At 44.0% G+C, this 19,315-nt stretch overlaps 1 protein-coding gene across 5 annotated transcripts; it reads left to right on the top strand.

Annotated features, from left to right (window-relative positions):
- Positions 1–333: 333 nt before the first annotated feature.
- Positions 334–6,233, top strand: LOC117549689. Of its 5 annotated transcripts, none has more exons than XM_034221775.1 (20): positions 334–603; positions 698–837; positions 970–1,172; positions 1,263–1,367; positions 1,471–1,664; positions 1,745–1,886; positions 1,977–2,633; positions 2,723–2,809; positions 2,879–3,036; positions 3,145–3,264; positions 3,356–3,403; positions 3,487–3,570; positions 3,656–3,721; positions 4,717–4,777; positions 4,862–4,912; positions 4,992–5,036; positions 5,129–5,192; positions 5,303–5,411; positions 5,699–5,770; positions 5,903–6,233. In XM_034221775.1, the coding sequence occupies exons 4-9, from the start codon at positions 1,295–1,297 to the stop codon at positions 3,016–3,018; spliced, it is 1,293 nt and encodes a 430-aa protein (XP_034077666.1). In that variant the 5' UTR covers positions 334–603; positions 698–837; positions 970–1,172; positions 1,263–1,294; the 3' UTR covers positions 3,019–3,036; positions 3,145–3,264; positions 3,356–3,403; positions 3,487–3,570; positions 3,656–3,721; positions 4,717–4,777; positions 4,862–4,912; positions 4,992–5,036; positions 5,129–5,192; positions 5,303–5,411; positions 5,699–5,770; positions 5,903–6,233. The 5 variants fall into 5 exon arrangements, with proteins under 5 accessions (XP_034077666.1, XP_034077664.1, XP_034077665.1 ...); XM_034221773.1 differs by having other exon boundaries at positions 5,691–5,770; XM_034221774.1 differs by having other exon boundaries at positions 5,691–5,826.
- Positions 6,234–19,315: the final 13,082 nt, after the last annotated feature.

Raw genomic sequence — 19,315 nt, 5'->3', positions numbered from 1 at the left:
TCGGGTTGACACTTGGCCCCCACCCTGTTTCCCCCGTCCGGAGGAGAGGGAGGATGGGCCCAGGGGAACCAGGAATGTTTGCTCTTTTAGTAAGTAGCTCTTAAAAGAACTTGTTTTGCCTGTCTATGCTTCTGCAATGGAGTGCTGAAGAAAAGTAGGAGTGGATTGTAGGGCCTACTTCCTATTTATACGGAAGTGAGCCCGGAGGTGGGGCCCACGTCATAGGTGGGCGTGGAATAAGTCTGTCAGTGCTGCACACGTGCAGTGGGATTACCCAATAGCGATAGCCTTAGAGGGCGAAGCCTTATATGATATATAGAACAGAGACTGACTGCTCAAGTGCACCTCAACAGCATCAAGACACTGTGTATCCACCATTGGCTGAAGACTTGAAGCGACTTGTAGAGTACATATTTAGTAATAAAAAGCTTCCAGCCGACCTACCAGATGATCTTGTTACACCAAAGGCACCAACAGAATACATCACAGAGTTGCATCCAACAGAGACCCTTTGCACTGTCTGTCCAGGGTCAGTTCTTCTGGAGAAGTCGGCAAGAATCACCAGAAATGCCAGGATAATCACCATGAATGGTGTAATTGAAAGTAAGTTATTAATGGTTCACCTCATATTATCACATTTTTAAATGTTTAAAAATAAAACAGTGTTCCTTATTTATTTGTGTTTTATTATCATCAGACGTATCAACCTATTTCCGGCGATGCCCACAGTGCCACATGATATATCGATACCAGGAATGGCAGGACAGTCTTCACAACTTTGATGACCATGTCATATTGAGCCTTGAGCTATGCGTTTATTTGAGAGCCAGCTTACAGGTAAGGGCAATGGTATTTGTGGTCAGGAAAAATGCTGAAGTGTTTTTTTTTCTGTGTTGCTTAGAACCTTTTTGTTTATCCGAAATATACACAACTACATTTATTTTCAAATGTTGCCCCTCTCTCTTTTAGAACAATGTTTCCGTGTCCAAGGTGTTAAACTCCCTGGAAGTTGTGAGGAAAGTAACATTTCCTGCCAGAGACACTATCCTCCATGGGTACATGCACTTTGAGGCATTGACAACTAATGATTATTCCTACTCTTGTGTTTGCTGTGGCTACTATCCTCCAGTAGTTGTGATGGACCTGCACAAAAGGAGTGTTCAACTTGCCTGGTAAGTCCCAATGTCTCATGTTTATGTTAATGATAATCTTGTGTTAGTTACAAATATAAGAGTAAGTAAATGTTTGTTTTTTTATTTCAGTGCGTGATCTGAAAGAGGCCTCTGAGAACTATATGGGCGAAGTTAACATTGAAGAGTTCTGGGATTCTGTTCATCATGAGATGATTGCTCGTGGCTTTTTCCAAAGTATTAACATGCTCTTGCATTTCTCCTAATTAGTATTTCCCTTTTTATATACCCCTTCCATGCACCTTACCATATTATGAATGGATTGTTTGTTTTTACCCAGATCGTGCAAAAAACAGCTTTGCTGTAAATCCTAGTTTTGAGCACTGGGGCCCATGGATTGGGAAGAACACACGCAAATCCGACACAGTGTTGAACACAGAGTTCAAAAAAGTATCCTCTTCAAAGTCCTCCCCTGAAGCGGAACTCAGCATGGTGTCAGAGGATCGTCTTGTGGATGAGCTTAAGAAGCAGAAGGTACAACTGCTTTATGTATGTTTGTTTGAGTTGTGTAATGCCATGTTGTCCTACCTATTCTCTTGTCTGTATTTCAAAAGGTTTCGACTGTGTGCAAGCTGTGCATGGCCTGCAATTTAGATTCAAAGGGATCAAGGGATGATCTTGTCAATAGACTAAGGGAGGAGATGAAGACAAGACATGGATATGACAAGATATTCCAGAAAATCTGGGGAGCGTCTGGTAAGGGTCACACATTGTTCATAAAAACAATTAGAGATTTGATATTTGCACATTTACTATATAACTTTGTTTTTCACATTCCCTTCAAAGGTGGGTGGTCAGTGATTCTGTGCCCTCATGGTGTGGTCTACAGTTTGAAGTTCAACCTTAGGGCAGAGTCTCCAAGAGATTTTACAGATCTTCTTTTGTCATGGAAACATCTGCCAAATGCCAGTATTTATGATTTTGCTCGAGGTTTGGCAACTCATGCAAACCTCCGTATCCCAGCATCACTACCTTTCAAGCCACATGAAGGAAGACTGGCCGCATCAACCCATGATAACATCACAGCTGCTCAGAACAACAAACTCAAGGTCTCTCTACCATGGATAACTCAGATGTTGAAAACTCCTGATGAGGATGGACAGCCACTCACTGGTTCCTCAAACCACTATGTGTTGTATGATAAATTCCATGAGGGCAACACCAAAGATCCACAGGAACTGCTAAGGAGGATCAACCTAGTCCCAGAACTTCAGGCTTGGTTAAATAGCCAGGTTGCAGAGCAGCTTTTTTCAAGTATGCGCAAAAACAACTACTTCCTTAATAATATGGCACCATCAACACATATCTTTCTGATGAGAAACATCATACATCACCGAAACAACAACACAAACGCAACACTTTTGGAACAGCAGCTGCAGAGAGGGCATAAGTCACATTGTTTGCAGGATGTCACTCTGGACAACTTTGGACAAGCAGTATTTGGTAAATATGAAGAGAAGTGTTAGGTTTTTATAGCTGTAATTGGAAATATATTGCTTATGAGTAATAATTATGATTTCCTAAATCTTCAGGACACCCACAAACTGAAAAGGTTGTACAGTTCAAACTATCAGCAGTTGGAACCTCTGTGCAGCAACAAGGGCTTCATACAAACAAAGGTAGGACTTAGGTTGTCAAATCAACATAACATTGTTTTGGCTTTTGCTCACTTTATTTCTCCTTGATAGATGATGTCTCATGTGGAACACATTGTGAAGACATCACCAAATGTGACAAAGTAGGACCATGCCAAGCATCATGGAAACTGCAAACTCATCCTGCCCAGGAGCAGCTGGTACATAGTACGTCTCTTGAAGGCAACATGTAGCTCTGATATTCTTGAGAGGTTTGTGTTTCTCATCTTGAAACCCATGAAGTGCCTTGGGAAAGTATACTGTTATTTATGAATGTTTAAATCCTTTTGATTATTTTTTATTTCTTTAAAAAATATAAGCTCACCTATGTGTTGGATACCGAGAGGCCAGAGGCAGAGTTGATTGTCAGAACAGAAAATAGTTGCCTGACACGTGGTGACTTTTGGACCCTTGGCTTAACCAATGAAATGGAATCAACCGTAAGTTAACAGTTTATGTTATGTTGTTGACAGCTAATTGCTCATGTAGTTAAGGCTAACAAAATCAACCCTTTTTCGGTTTCTTTTGCAGATAGGAAACGCCTGTTTTGAGCTTATCGAAAGAATTGCTCAATCAAAGGTATAACACGGTTTTTTTCGGAATACACTTTTTTCCTTCTTATACATTTGTGGCGCCTGGGCTCATATCAATATTTTCCACAGGGGAAGAACATTTGTGTTGCTGATCTGTATGTTGTGCCAACATGGCGACACCCAGCTTTATGCAACCCACTCTCAACTTTACCTGTAAGTATTGCTCTACTGGTTTCGTCACAAAATATATTTATTCCGGACTATTAAAGTTTTGTTTTAAACTTTTCCTTTTTTATAGAATGATGCTTCCATCAGAGACGCCATCTGTATTCCTGTGTGGAAACCTGGGCACTTCCTGTTGGCTGTAAGTACTGATACTAACTGTGGCGTGGATTTCACGAGGAACATTCTAAATTACTAATTTGTTTGTAGCCTTTATTTATCCAGGTAAAAATCCCATTGAGATCAACGATGTCTTTTACAAGGGAGACCTAATAAATCTAATGCTTTTAAAAAGTAATTGTATTTGACATTACACTGTACTGTGATCGTCTTGCGTTGTGTTGTGAAGTGATGCTGTCATGCAATGCTGAGTTAAATGTGATTAACTGCAATTGTAGGTTTTGAAGCCAACACAGAGAGACAGTCTTTCTGGATTCCAAATGTGCACATGCACAATTTGGATTTGGTGATCAGGAAATGAGAGCTGTTGAGGTCACTAACAACAACTTTTGTTCAATAATTTGGTTCTCATTGTTGTTCATGTTCCGATGCCCTTGTGAGAGGTTTATTTTTTTTTCACCAGATCAAGTTCGGATCTGTGTTTTAGCCTTTTTATGGTGCAAGGGAAACAAACATCAATTTCAATCTTAAAGTTAATATGATGATCATAACAATATTTGAAACCAGCAATTACATTAATAAACCTGCACCATAAGAAGCCTGCTTAAATCGAATGTTTGACTGCATGGAAATGTTCAAGAGAGTGTGCAGAGGTGGGAACTAACGAAGTACAAATACTTTTGTTACTGTACTTAATTAGATAATGTGACAATAACACACAAAGACGAGCCCTTGGTGTGCACATCATGCACCATACACGCAAATCACGAAAAATAGGCATTTAAAGTTACATTGTAGTGTGATTACAAAGCCTGTACTTTTTAAAGTAAAATGTTGTATCAGTACTTCTACTTTTACCAAATTATTTTTTTACACAAGTATCTGTGCTTCTACTTAAGTAAAGAGTGTGTACTTTTGCCACCTCTGATGGTGTGTGTTGTGCATGAAAGAGGACCATATTGATCATTTTGATAGCGACCTGTTTAGAACTTCATACAGCTGTGTTTTTCATTCTAGAAACCTTTCACAGTCAATACATCCTGGACCGTGGAAAGAGACGACTGGTTTGGAAATAGAGGTAATACTATACCATTTGTATCATTTATATTCAACAGAAATGTCAAACCATAACAAAACAACTAAATGCTTTCTGACATGCTAGGGTTTCCCCAGGCAACTGTATGGGAATGACTGTGGCATCTTCATGTTGATGGTAGGCTACATTATTGGTCTGATTGAATTCTCTGTTGTTTTTAAGATAATAACATTAAATTATATATTTTCTTTCATAGTATGCCCTTTACACCATACTAGATGCACCCTATGATTTCACTATTGTAAGTTGATCTGGTCATTCAAAGTAACCTCAAAATCCCATTATGACATTTAATCTGACATACAGTGATAATATATTTCTTTCCTTTTTTAGACTGACATGCCAGCTTTGTGAAAATGGTGGTGTGTCATGCTAATGGAGGTTTCGACCTCGGAAGGTGAGACCACTAAAATGTTGGCGTTAGATTCACTTTGAAATGGTTAAAAAACACAATGTTATACCAACAGTACCTTTATTTGTTTCTTTGTTTAACCCTTTTTATTTGAGTCATGGCAAAATGTTTGCCAACTGGACGGAGATATCTAAAGCCCTCCTGCGAGGTGAGGTGCCTCCAGTGTTCAGAGTGAGGAAGAGGAAGGTGGATGACATCACTGAGGTCAGATTTGCATTGCAATCTATTTCATTTAAGTTGTGTTTGTATCTACTCTCATACTAAAGCTTCAATTTCATTATTTGTTTCACCACTCTGTCTTTACAAATATATGTGTTTTGTCAATATTTACTGCATTTATTCTTCCTCGTGGAATCAGTATTTAGGACGATGTTGGAGGACAGTCCTTAAACTAAAGAATATGTTGAAAATATCATACTTTACTAAAAGTATGTTGGTTCCTGGCAATAGTCCCTTGTATTTTGAACATTCAAAGTTTTTTAGTTTTTTAGAAAGAGGAGCAACTTCAGCCTCATCCAGCTGATGTCTCAGTTGGGAAAGATGTGGAGAAAACAATGGAAGCGGTAGGCTTGTTTACTAGTTCTATGCATCATATCCAAGGAGGACGCCCTTTCCTTGGGTTAGTCTGCCAAAAAGCTACTTAATGCTTAATATGTATCAGTGGGTATGATATATTTTCTCTCTCTTTTCCGTAGTCAACATCTAAGATCGTGCAGGACTGCAAGAAGGCAGCAGAATGGGTGGTGGCACACAAACATTTGTGCACCAGGGTGCATTTGCCCGATGCGGTGAGCATCAGCACAACTAAGCACAACTAAGAGTGGCTGTCAAGCTTTGGGAGGAAAAACCTGACGAATGTGACGAGGATGAGATGGAGGCAATCTTGGAGCCATTCAAGTTTAGGTTTGAACATATGGAAGACATGTGGACCTTCTTAAACGAGATCAGAGACAAAAGAGGGTATCTGGCATTCTGCGAATGCATTTCTGTTGCTTGAATAAAGGGCAACAGGAAGTTGGAACACTTTGTCAGTTTTTGTGTGTTTTGTTTTGTTTTTCAATGAAGCATTTGATAATTCACCTTGATTATACCATGAACACCACAGAGGAATGTTGGTTTACTTTAAGATAAGCCTTTTATTGTCTCCCGCATCACACCACAAGGGCAATTTAGGAGTCCATCAAGGGGATCTAGCAGAAAAAATAACTACCAAATATGAACATAATTGACATTTTAATACACAATGGAATCTAAAATAATAATTTATAGCAAATTGTTTAATATGCAGATTCTTAATCCAATAGTGCAGTAAAGGGAGAAATAAAGTATGTAGGAGTGAAGTGAAACAGTCTATTGTAATAGCAAACAGTAATTAGACTATAGAGCTGTAATAATTATACATAACATTTTCAGGCTTATGACATAAAGAGGCAAATAATTTTAAGAAAATAAATATGGTTTTAACTAACTTCTACTGCCCTCTTAAGTGGTGTCATGCTGACATAGTTAAAATATGTATCATACAAGTAGACAAATCATCTTGTTATATCAAATACCCACAGCTGTCGGTTAATCATATCAGCTGTAGTATATCGTCTTTATTTTTATGTTATTATTCAAAGATAAATAAGGAAGTGTGTGTTATATGGCAGAGAGGTTTCAGCTCCGATTATTACATCAAATGCCCCTTTCACACCAGCGCTTTTTCAGTTCCGGCTCGAAGCTGGAGCCTGAAAAGCGCCGGTTTTTCCTGTTCACACCGCAGCGGCGCCGGCTCTTAGCTCCGGAATCCGGTTCACCTCCAGCTCCAAAAAATTGTCGGTCTAGAGGCAAGAGCTTCGGAGCTAAGAGGTGGCGTCGCTTACGTCTCTTACGTCGAGGCGTGCAGGAAACTAAACCCACCTCCCCTGAACATGGGTCGACTGTCATGCCTGCCTACAAGCAGTAGTGCTTATAAACACACTTTATAAAGTCAGGCAACACTAACCAGGCTTCGTGTGATTCTGTTTATTTGTACCTTACTTTGACCATCCGTTCACTGTTATTGATCATTGTGGAGAGAGGCAGACGTTTTGTTTTGTATTATAGCAGCTATCGGATGGAATCAATACATGGGCTGCACAGGTTGTCGTGTCCGACTATCACAAGTAGAATCATAATGAAAATACGCCGGTAAAATGTGCCTGTAGAAAACGGTTTATGCCACAATAGGATAGCAATAGCAAGTAGTCAGTTTAGCTTCGGTTGCTATGCTAACATCACCCATTTTATACCAGAGAAACTTTCATAACAGCGTTGTGATGCCAAACAGCGTCAATTCAGACTGACACACATTCACTTAAGGGGAACTGGGGATATGTATCAGCTGCTTGTGTGAGTTGGACAGTGAATACTTTAGAGCGGCCGCTGTGTGCGCTAACCGGGAGCTAACGGAGGAGAATAAACTCCCGTGGAAGAGCAGCCAACACTTCAGCGGTCGGTAAATGCCGCAGAAACACATTAATAAACAATGAACCACGGCACTCTGGAGAAAAGCATAAGGTTGGAGAAGTCGTTATTCAATTTATTCTGGCTTCGTGTGATTAAAAGCAACACGATCATCGACCCGACGCAGTTCCCCGTTATTGTGAGCGCCGTAATGCCGTTGGGGAGCAAATCAGCGATGTAAACGGTGACGTCATGACGCAGCAGCGGCAGCACCAGTCGGGTGCTGGGCGGTGTGAACAGAGCGGGAGCAGAAAAGGGAAACCGGAGCTGAACCAGAAAAGCTCTAGCTCGGAGCTAGAAAGGGAAAAGCGCTGGTGTGAAAGCCGCAAAAGAAGCTTAATGTTTTCTATTATTTTTATTTCACTATAGCTATGTGGATGGTGTCAAGGTCTAATTTTGACCGAATTAATCAGTAGCGGGTGTAACTAAAATACAAGATGTCGTCTTGTATTTTACAAGATATATATAAATATATATGATTTTATTTCGTATTTGCGTGCATTTCCTGTTTCGGAACTGTTACTGTACTGATATTAACTACAATAGGTGTCCCTATATATATATATATATATATATATATATATATATATATATATATATATATATATATATATATATATATATATATATATATATATGCGGCGGAGGTGGGGAGGTTCCAGCTGGGTCAATGGTAAAAAATTGTCAAAATCCGTTAATATATGGATGAGTGGGGGGCGGGCTGGACACAGGCCGTGGGACACCCGAGACCGGGCAATGTCCCCGGTAGAAACCGGGTGAAATAGCCCAAAAAATAAAAAATAATAAAACCGGGGAAAGTGAAAAAAAGGCACTCGTGAGGCGGGCAGAGTCCCCTGTCAACTCCCGTTACATTCCTCCATGGTGTCTTTTGAGCGAAAAACTTTTACAAGAACCAGGCTGGGGGGGTCAAAAGGGCTTGACCAAGGCCGACCCAAAGTGCACGGTGGGTGGACTCATCACCTCCGTGATGAGTCTCCATTGTGATTAGGTGGGCGGGAAAAAAAACGTGTTCGTCAGAATCGTCACTTCCTGTACTGACAGTGGAGGTGTCCTGAGAGTGGAGGTCTGCACCGGAACTGTCCTGACAGTGGAGGTCTGCAGGCAGGCTCCCATGTTTTTTTTCGGCCCCGGGACGACGGGACGTCCTTAAGCTCGAGCCCTGGTTATCCAGTTAAGCCTAATGAGAGGGGATACAGCTGTGCACATGTCATCATTAACAGACGTCGTTTAAAAGTGACATTTGAGTGACCGAGGACATCCCAATTAATACCTGAGGACTCTTCTGTCCTCGCGTCTCTCGCTCGCATCTTACGGAGGCAGAGCTAAGACGCAAGGAAGGGAGGCGAGTGAGGGAAAGGAGGAGTCGAGGAGGGGTATTGGGATGACGAGGCTAGAGAGTTACAGGGGTTGTTGTTAGCATCTGGTGCTAGCTTGGAGCTAACGGAGATTAGAAGCTGTTATATTTCACACAGGCTCCGCCCTCTACTGGACTCTATGGGTACTACTCTCTATCATGCTGTGCGTGCTTTCACCTACTGAGTTTACGTAAACGTAGCCGGCCAATCGGGGCAAGCCTACCTGAATGCGCGCGCAGGCCCACATTATATAAAGGCGGCTACACCCGCCGCCCACTATCCTTTTTCTCTTCAGACGAGCTGACAACCGAAGAGTTAAACGAACGAAGATTAGAAGATTAAAAGAAACGAAAAATGGACTCACCATTACTGGAAGCTCGGCCATGCACCTGCCCTGGTTTGATCGCGGGCGCCGGTCTCCACCACCTCTGCTTAGAGTGTTTGGGGGACCAAGATATGGCCGAGGCGGTGCCATTCACGTTCGCCATTCCAGCGGGGCGGAGGGCTCCGTTTGCCGTTGTCGGGCACTTCCGGGTCCGGTCCATGGAGGTCCACCGCCCTAGGTGATGACCATGGCGGCGGAGCGCAGCTGCTCCCAGCGGGCAGCAGGCTGCGCAGGATGCTGAAAACAGCTCTGCCACGCGACCGCGTGACAAGGCGATTGCAAATAAACACGGGTGTGTTTGGCATCTCGCTCATTGGAGATGCCCCCACCTCACCAGATCAGAGCGATTATTTGTAGCTTGGTCGTGGCCGCCGCCGTTGTCTGCCGTGTGATATCCCGGTGATCACGCCGCATGGCACTTTCCAAAAGGACCGTGTTGTTGATCTCCCTGGCCGGGAGCCCCCGTGTTTGCGGAAGGGCTCTTTGGATCGATCTCCTTGGTTACGTGGGTGAGGAGCGGTGAGGAGTAGTCGCAGCGTGGCTGCTTCTTGCTCATCCCCAGAGGAAAAAACACTGTCCCACACTCCCCGCCCCCTCTGTAAACTCCAGTATAGGAGCCAGCAGGTGGGCGCGTGCACGTGAGTGGAATAAACCGAAGTGCTGTCAAAACACTGTGCGGGTTCAAGAGAGAGTGATGTGTGTGTGATAAACGCATTCAGTGAAAACGATTGCATGTATCCCAGAGCAAGAGTCATCTCTCTCCACATTTCCACTTTTCACCATAATGTCCGTTTCAAATAGACGGCATTAGGACAGAGCCGCGGCCCCACGGGAGCGTTCCGCGGTGCGTTCAAGGACCTCAGTAGAAAATCGGCCCTTTTCTGTGTCAGCCCCCATGCCAAAACTCCCTTCTTATGGAAAGGTTTGGCAGCGGAGTAGGCCACCAGAGAATACTACAGCTTCTTAGCTTTGGCTCCACAGCTGCTGGCATGTCCCCTGAACACAGTTTTGTGGGGAATGGAAGCAGAGTAGAGGGGCAGGACACTGAGACTGGGTTACTCACTCAAGCTTTGCAGCGTCCCTCCTCCATTCAGGGGCAATAGAGAGTCAAATCTATCATCCTGGGAGGAGATAGGTTTCCTTTCAACAGGAAGTCGAAAAGAGGCCCTGTTGCATGAACGGTGGGTTACGTATTGTAACCCTAGTTCTAGAGTGTTGTGTGTGTGTGAAAAATGCATTTAGTAAAAACTATGGCATTTATCCCAGAGCAAGAGTCATCGCTCTCCACAATTCCACATTTTCCCATAATGTCCGTTTCAAAGAGACGTTTATTTCCTACATATCTTTGCCATTTATTGTCTTGCTTATAATAATGATAAGTCATTTATAAATATCATTTTAGAGCACACATTTGAAATCAGTAGGCGAGGCTGTCATTTCGCCAGCTGTTACTCTCATGAGCACTGTACCACTCCTTGTGAAAGCTTCTCTTTGCTGCTCCATGTAGTGTTTTGGGAAATGTCTTAAGATTGGGCTGCACAGCTGCATCACCTTTGCATTTTGATATATCTAAAAGAAAGATATAGAATTGGTCAATATAATTATCTAATGCAGGCGTAAAGTTGTTCTCTATCATAGCATTTGTTTTATATATTTGGTTTGATCATAATCACTAATATAATAAGATGCATTTGTAAATCTTTACGTAAGGAATCCTATATAACACAAAGTAGGAATGAACATGTTATTTTACATGATGTTGTATGTGAGGCACATGCCTTGCTATGATACTGTAATGGATGGGGAATAAAAACATACCATGTGGTCCAGCTAGAGTGGTAACTGCCTCCATGCCATCTGCCTCAGCCTCCTTCTCACTTCCTGCCTCTGTCCCTCTTTCTGAGTCTGAACCCTCTTCTTCATTTCTCACATCCACTTCCTCTCTATTCATATCTTCATCTCCTTCTGTGGCCTTCTCATGTTTTAACCCTCCTGGCCTCTCCACTGTACTCTCCTCTCCCTTTTCATTTCCCTCTCTCTTGTCCTCATTTTCAGTTCTCTGACTTTTTGTGTTAAAAAAATAAGTGATATTCCCTTTTCTTTTCATTTTTATTCCAACAACTCCAGGCCTGCAAAAGTCAAGATGTGAAGCACTGGTTAAAATCCTCGTAATACATTACACTGTCTGGCCTTTAAGAAATTCAAAAAACTTAAATTAAATCAGAAAAGTAAAAATCATTAAAGCATTTGTGTTCAGACTATTTACTAGTTTGACGGTACACCTCTATTTACAGTCTATGCGGTAAACATTTGTGATGTAACTTGTTTTAATTTGTTAATTCATTGCTGTGACATGTAAGGGTAACCTACTATATCTTTTAAACTGCTTAGCTAACAAAATTAAAATGATCGATCACCTAGCTAGCTAGCACAGTCAATGTGTAATGTGTTGTTGGCTAACGAAACAGCCTAACACAATACAAACACGCAGTTTTGAATAGTGTGTATTAAACTCTTTGTGTCTTTAGTTACAATAATACAAGCTTACAATACAAGGACAAAATGGTCCGACGGGTAGGCTACGTAACGGTCTTCACCTCCAGACGCTGCTCTCTCTCTCTGCAGCTGTGTCACCCGGAGTCTGTGTGTACGCTGCGCTACGCTGTGCGCGCATGATGCAGGACCGTACCAAATGTTTTAGGGGGTTTAGGTTACTCATTATTAAAATAGGTAAATTAATTGCTTGTTATAATGATTTGAGAAGGTTGTTGTGGACATAGTGGTCTTTCGATTTACTAATAACAGTTTTAAGAACCAAAAAGTTAGGGGGGCAGCTGGGGGGGCAAAGCTCTTTAGTGGGCCTTAACATGAAGTAACATCAAGTAACCCAAAATGTTAAACAGTAAGAGTAGTAGTCATATTTCGTGAACCCTTTGAAGAGTACTGTCACCGGTGTGATCATTCTATAATACACCATTTAAGCCCGGGGGAGAAATGCGAACGCTAGCATCGGCGATCGCCGATCTTTTCTACTTCATGCTATCTGCACAAATGGTTGACATTAAACATTAAAAAGACCAGGCAGTTCAGAGAGAATCAAAGGCAGGCAGGTAGCTTTGCATGACATTCATTCATTTTTCACGGCGTGAGAGGACGCTGGCGCTGACTGTTCGCCGCTTCTGTGTCCGAAAATCTCGTCTTTCTTTGTGTTAATCTAAGAGTTTCTGACCACTTTCTACTGCTATAGTTTACTAACTATTTTGTGGCTTTTGTGTTCTGATCTGGACATATTTGTTACACCCGATTGCCATTTTTGACGGACGCTTTGGTTTTCTACCCTGCCATTGTAGCCCACTTGCTAACGCTGCTCCATCCATCAAATAACCAGCCCCATTCTTCGTCCTGCCCCTCCCCGTGGGCCCTGACTCTGGTTCTTTAAACCTCCCGCTCCTGCCGGTCCCCCTATCTGCTGTAAAGGACAGCCTGCAACTGACCTCTCATCCTGTCTGACGGCTGCCAACAGCTCCACTTTCAGTGCCGCTGGTCTACAACCATAGCCAGCGCTGTGCTAACGCTAGCATCCTACCGCAGCACTACGATGTTACGATACTCTGTCTCCCAACTCTTTAACAGGGTTGCCAACTCTCACGCATCTGGCGTGTGACACACGCTTTCACTCTCAATCTCACGCTCTCACGCTGCCCAAACTATTCTCACGCCAAAAACAAGAATACCGAAGACAAGAAACGGTTTTGAAAACTTTTGTCACGTAGTGATCGTCTTCTCAATAGAGCATCTTTGATAATGTCTTCTGGCCAATCAGAATCAAGATAACGGCGTGGTGTTGTTGCAGGAAGTCCAGATACATCGATACAACATTACGTGTTGATAGAAATCAACACATAATGAAATAAGACCCCACGTTTGATGATTGATAGGTGTGTGGGCTGTCTTTCATTTTGACACACAGAACAATGGGGGCTATCCACCCTTATGGATAAGGGTAGAGGAGGGAAGAGGCTGTGTGAATGACGTTACATTGTGGATCCACAATGTAAAGTAATTCACAGCCTCTTCCCTCTGTGAGGAGCAGCAGGTTCAGCTTTCAGAACAAAGTAACACAAAACTAAAATGGCATTCATTTTTTAAATATGTCGTGTAGTAATAGATTTATTTATTTTTCTTCTCAAGAGAGTACCAGATTGTGTATTTTATGTTAGTATTTCAAAAGATCTCCTGGGGGAGAATCCCCCCAGACCCCCCTGCAGGGGTTGGCTTTCAGCATGTTAACTCTTTCACCTGTGGGGAAATTGCAGAATTGGCTCCAGGTCGCCCTTTTTTTTTTTACTTCAAGACAAATGTGCCTTTTTATTTGATACAGTTCAATTTGGATTGAGACAGGGAAATAATCTAAACCTCACGCGTGGCGTTTCACTGTCAAGGGGAGCGTGTATGTAATTACATTGCCAATACTGACTTGAGCCCCACCATAGATTACTCAACAAAAATACTCTGGAGCCGCAACTGCCGACCCATATTGCGCATGCGCAGATCTAAGATCCAGTAGAAATGATAAAAAAGTAAAAGTCTACTGCTTATTGTTCTACTAGGCCAACATACAGTCAAAGAGTATATGAGAGTGAGAGTGTGTTAATTAATATATTTGGCAGTTTGGAGTGAGTCTGTAGATTTGTTTGTGTGTGTGTTTCATGTATAGGCCTCTCACGATAATTAATTTTGTTGGATACATTTTCCCGGAAATTATTGCGATAAACGATAATATTGTCGGCACCGTTGTATGACCATTTTAGACCACTGACATAATGATAATATATAATAATAATTCAAGTACATCCTTTCAAACTGCTAGTCACATCCTCATGTAAATGGCAATTTATCGAGTTCATTTTTATTTATCGTACGATAAGTCAATTTGCTTATCGCGACCGGCACACAATAAAATAGTGGAAACAAACGTGTTTGACTTTCATTAGTGAATGAAACTGTGTGCCCTTTATAGTCTGTGTCCAATATTGTGTATTTGTATATTGTATATATATCCTATTATATATGCTAAGGTCCCGCTGCTGACACGATAGCAGTCATTTCGTGCGCATATGTGTAATTAAACCCATGATATCAAAATCTCACTCCAGCCAGGCACCCAAAGTTGGCAACCCTGTTTTTAATCTCAATAACTTTTCTGCGCTTCCTCTAAGCTTGTCTGTCATCAATTGCCTCGGGCTTCTACGCAGACCGAGGTATGTCCATAGAGGTTCCAAACGCAGATTTCTTTACTCCCAGTCCGGAAAATCATCCATAACATCTATCTGGTCGACTAACCGCCATGTCCCACAACTGTCATGTCATCTGAGCGCACTCATGTTATTACTCCATATTATACACCCACCGTTACAATACCAGCTGTACCGAAAACCTGGAGTGGATTCCAGTGCCCTCTTCTCAGAGCTGGTCCAAATTCCTGGAGTGGATCCCACTGCCCTCTGCTCAGAGCTGGCCCAAATACCTGGAGTGGATTCCACCGCCCTCTGCTCAGAGCTGGCCCAAATACCTGGAGTGGATTCCACCGCCCTCTGCTCAGAGCTGGCCCAAATACCTGGAGTGGATTCCACCGCCCTCTGCTCAGAGCTGGCCCAAATACCTGGAGTGGATTCTACTGCCCTCTGCTCAGAGCTGGCCCAAATACCTGGAGTGGATTCTACTGCCCTCTGCTCAGAGCTGGCCCAAATACCTGGAGTGGATTTTACTGCCGTAGAATCCAGAATGCCGTAGAATCCACTCCAGGTATTTGGGCCAGCTTTGAGCAGAGGCTCAAAGCTGGCCCAAATACCTGGAGTGGATTCTACTGCCCTCTGCTCAGAGCTGGCCCAAATACCTGGAGTGGATTCTACTGCCCTCTGCTCAGAGCTGGCCCAAATACCTGTAGTGGATTCTACTGCCCTCTGCTCAGAGCTGGCCCAAATACCTGGAGTGGATTCTACTGCCCTCTGCTCAGAGCTGGTCGAAATTCCTGGAGTGGATCCCACTGCCCTCTGCTCAGAGCTGGCCCAAATACCTGGAGTGGATTCCACTGCCCTCTGCTCAGAGCTGGTCCAAATTCCTGGAGTGGATCCCACTTTCCTCTGCTCAGAGCTGGCCCAAATACCTGGAGTGGATTCCACTGCCCTCTGCTCAGAGCTGGCCCAAATACCTGGAGTGGATTCCACCGCCCTCAACCACCAAAAACCACCTCCTCTCCGCTCCTCCCCCCCCATCTCACATTCCTCCCCGCACTGTCAACCTGGACAACCTCTTGCCTCTTCAGCCTGTGACCACACCACGCCCCTCCCACTCAACTAACATTGCCCTCCTTAACATCCGATCACTCAACAAGAAAGCCCTCATCCTCCATGAACTAATCTTGGAAAAATCCCTTGCTTTCCTTCTGCTCACCGAAACCTGGCAACAGCCCGATGACTTCTTCTCCCTCAACCAAACATCCCCCCCTGGCTTTAAATACATCACTAAATCCCGCCCCTCCTTCCGTGGTGGCGGCCTTGCTGTAATCCACAATCAGAACATCCAGATCACAGAACTAACCCTCCCCTCAGTATCATCCTTTGAATTCATTGCCTTCAAAGCCTCACTGACAGTCATCATCATCTACCGGCCTCCTAAACCTCATCCCTCCTTCCTCTCCGATTTCACTGAATTCCTCACACTTGCCTCATCCCTCTCTCAACGTCTGTTACTACTTGGTGACCTCAACATTCACATTGACTCACCCACCTGCAAGCTGGCATCCGAATTCACAACCCTACTGGACAATTTCTCTATCATCCAACATGTCACCTTCCCCACCCATGACAAAGGACACATTCTTGATCTCGTATGCTCTACCAACCTCCCAGTGATTGACCTCCACCCTTGCCCATTTCCCCTCTCCGACCACAAACTCATACAATTCACCATTGCCCCCCCCCACCCGAAACCCCTGCCCACCCAGAAACATCACCTTCCGTAATCTATACTCCATTGACCATAACCATCTCTCCGAACTGCTATCGTCTAATCTCCCCCTGGACGCAACCCTCAGCTCACCTGATGATCTGCTCAACCACCTCAACTCCACCCTACTCACCTCTCTCAACACTTTAGCCCCCCTCAAAAATAAAACTGTTACTTTCAAGACCTTCTCACCCTGGTTCACACCCGCACTGCGTAAAATGAAGCAGCGAGGCCGCCAACTTGAACGTCTTTCAAATAAATCATCCCTCACAGTCCATTACGTAAGCTACAAACTCCATCTCAATCCATCACAAAGATGCTCTTATTGCCGCTAAATCTGCCTACCTCTCCAACATCTTCACTGACCCGTCCCGTAACCCCAGGACCCTCTTCTCCACAGTTAACAAGCTCTTCAAACCCCGTGCTGATAACCTCCCTACTTCTACTTCCGCTACTTGCAGCCCATTCCTCCAGTTTTTCGCAGACAAAATTAACGCCATTAACCACTCCTTCTCAGCTCCATCTGATATACAAGCATCTCCCCCAACCTCCACCGCTACCATTTCTCCCCCCCCCCATCTCCCTTGACCTCCTGACTCCTCCTCAGCGCCGCCTCTCCCAGTTCAACCTGGTTACCCCACTCCATCTGATCAGTTCCTCAAATCCCACAACCTGCTCCCTTGACCCTCTACCCTCCTGAAGTCCTGCCTCCCCGTCCTCTGCCCCTATCTTGCTAACCTTTTCAACTCCTCGCTGTCCCATGGAACTGTCCCCTCTGCTTTCAAAACTGCTGCCGTTACTCCAATCCTCAAAAAACCTGATCTTGATCCCTCCTCCCTCACTAATTACCGCCCCATTTCTAACCTACCATTCCTCTCAAAAACTCTTGAACGCATTGTAGCCAAACAAATTCACTGCCATCTCCAAACCAACCAGCTTTATGAACCCCTTCAGTCTGGATTTCGTCCTCACCACAGTACAGAAACTGCACTCGTCAAAGTCCTCAATGACCTCCTCACCTCTGCTGACACTGGTTCCCTCAATATTCTCATCCTCCTCGACCTGAGTGCAGCCTTCGATACCGTGAGCCACAACATCCTGCTCACCCGACTCAGGGACATTGGTATTGAAGGTATTGCACTCAGATGGCTCCAGTCCTACCTCACTGAACGATCCCACTTCATCTCCCTCCCAAACCACTCCTCTGCCACAGCTTCAGTCACCCAAGGCGTTCCTCAAGGATCAGTACTTGGCCCCCTCCTCTTCATCATTTACATCCTCCCCCTCGGTCAGATACTCCGCCAATTCAACCTCGACTTCTATGCTTCTATGCTGATGACACTCAGATCTACCTCAGCACCAAATCCCACCATAACCCACCCCTTACGTTACGGTGTGTGAAGCAGGCAGGACCCAAATGCAGATTAAAGTGAAAATTCCTTTATTTCAAGGCTAGGTGATAAACAAAGACAAAACAGAACACTCACCGACAAACTAGTCATGACACAAGACGAACCGACACTGAACACAGGAAGAGACAAGACTAAATACAGGGAGGGGTAATCACAAGACGAGACACAGCCGGGCAGGGGAGGAGAAACACAAGGGCCACAGGTGAAAACAATCAGACAACTAGACACACCAGGGAAACTAACGACGGGAGGAAAAACACAGGGAAAAGGACCAGACAATATATCCAGAGGAAAACATGACAGGGAGAACAGCAAAACACCCAAACCGAGACATAGAAAACGTGACATAACACAATAATCGTAACACCTTACCCACATCGACTCCTATCTGACAGCTATTAAAACTTGGATGCAACATAACCTCCTCAAACTGAACAGCAACAAAACAGAACTCCTCCTAATCGGCTCCAAATCCACCCTCAGCAAGGTCACTAACATAACACTCACCATCGATGGCACCATTGTTTCCCCCTCCAATCAAGCACGCAATCTTGGCGTAATCTTTGACCCCACCCTCTCCCTCGAACCTCACATCCGCCATACAGTCAAAACAAACTCATTTTTCCACCTCCGCAATATTGCAAAAATCCTACCCTCTCTCACCCGCCCCGCAGCCGAACGACTAATCCATGCCTTCATTTCCTCCCGCCTTGACTACTGCAACTCACTTCTTTATGGCATCAGCACTACATCCCTCAACAGACTCCAACGGGTTCAAAATGCAGCTGCACGTCTCCTCACGCATACCAAATCATGGCATCACATCACCCCAGTCCTCAAAGACCTCCACTGGCTTCCTGTCTCCCATCGCATCAACTACAAAATTCTGGTCCTCACCTACAAAGCACTCCACCATCTGGCCCCCCCTTATCTCACAAACCTTCTCACTCCTTATCAACCCCCACTGTCCCTCAGATCCACCGCAGCCGGACTCCTATCCATTCCCACATCCACACTCTGCAGCTTTGGGGACAGAGCCTTCTCAGTGGCAGCTCCTAGGCTCTGGAATTCCCTCCCCCAAGATCTCTGTGACTCTGAGTCCCTCACAGTCTTTCAGTCCCGCCTCAAAACACATCTTTTCAACTCTGTCTACCCATAAGCCCCCCCCTCTCAATCAACTTCCTCCTGACTGCCTTTTTATTTTTCACTTACTTGTTTACCTGTCCTTGTTTGTCTACCCTCCCTCATACTGTAAAGCGTCTTTGAGTTGTGAAAAGCGCTATATAAATAAAATGCATTATTATTATTATTATTATTATTATTATTCTTCTGGACGTGTTTCATTGTGGTGATATTGAGGGTAGTCAATCGTTTTGTTGACAAGACAGTAGTGACGGTCATCTTGGTGACGTGTGTTGTTGTGCGAGACCAGAGATGTAG

Source organism: Gymnodraco acuticeps, unplaced genomic scaffold (genome assembly GCF_902827175.1).
Source record: "Gymnodraco acuticeps unplaced genomic scaffold, fGymAcu1.1, whole genome shotgun sequence".
Taxonomy (NCBI): Eukaryota; Metazoa; Chordata; class Actinopteri; order Perciformes; family Bathydraconidae; genus Gymnodraco; species Gymnodraco acuticeps.
This window is presented reverse-complemented; position numbering and strand designations above follow the sequence as displayed.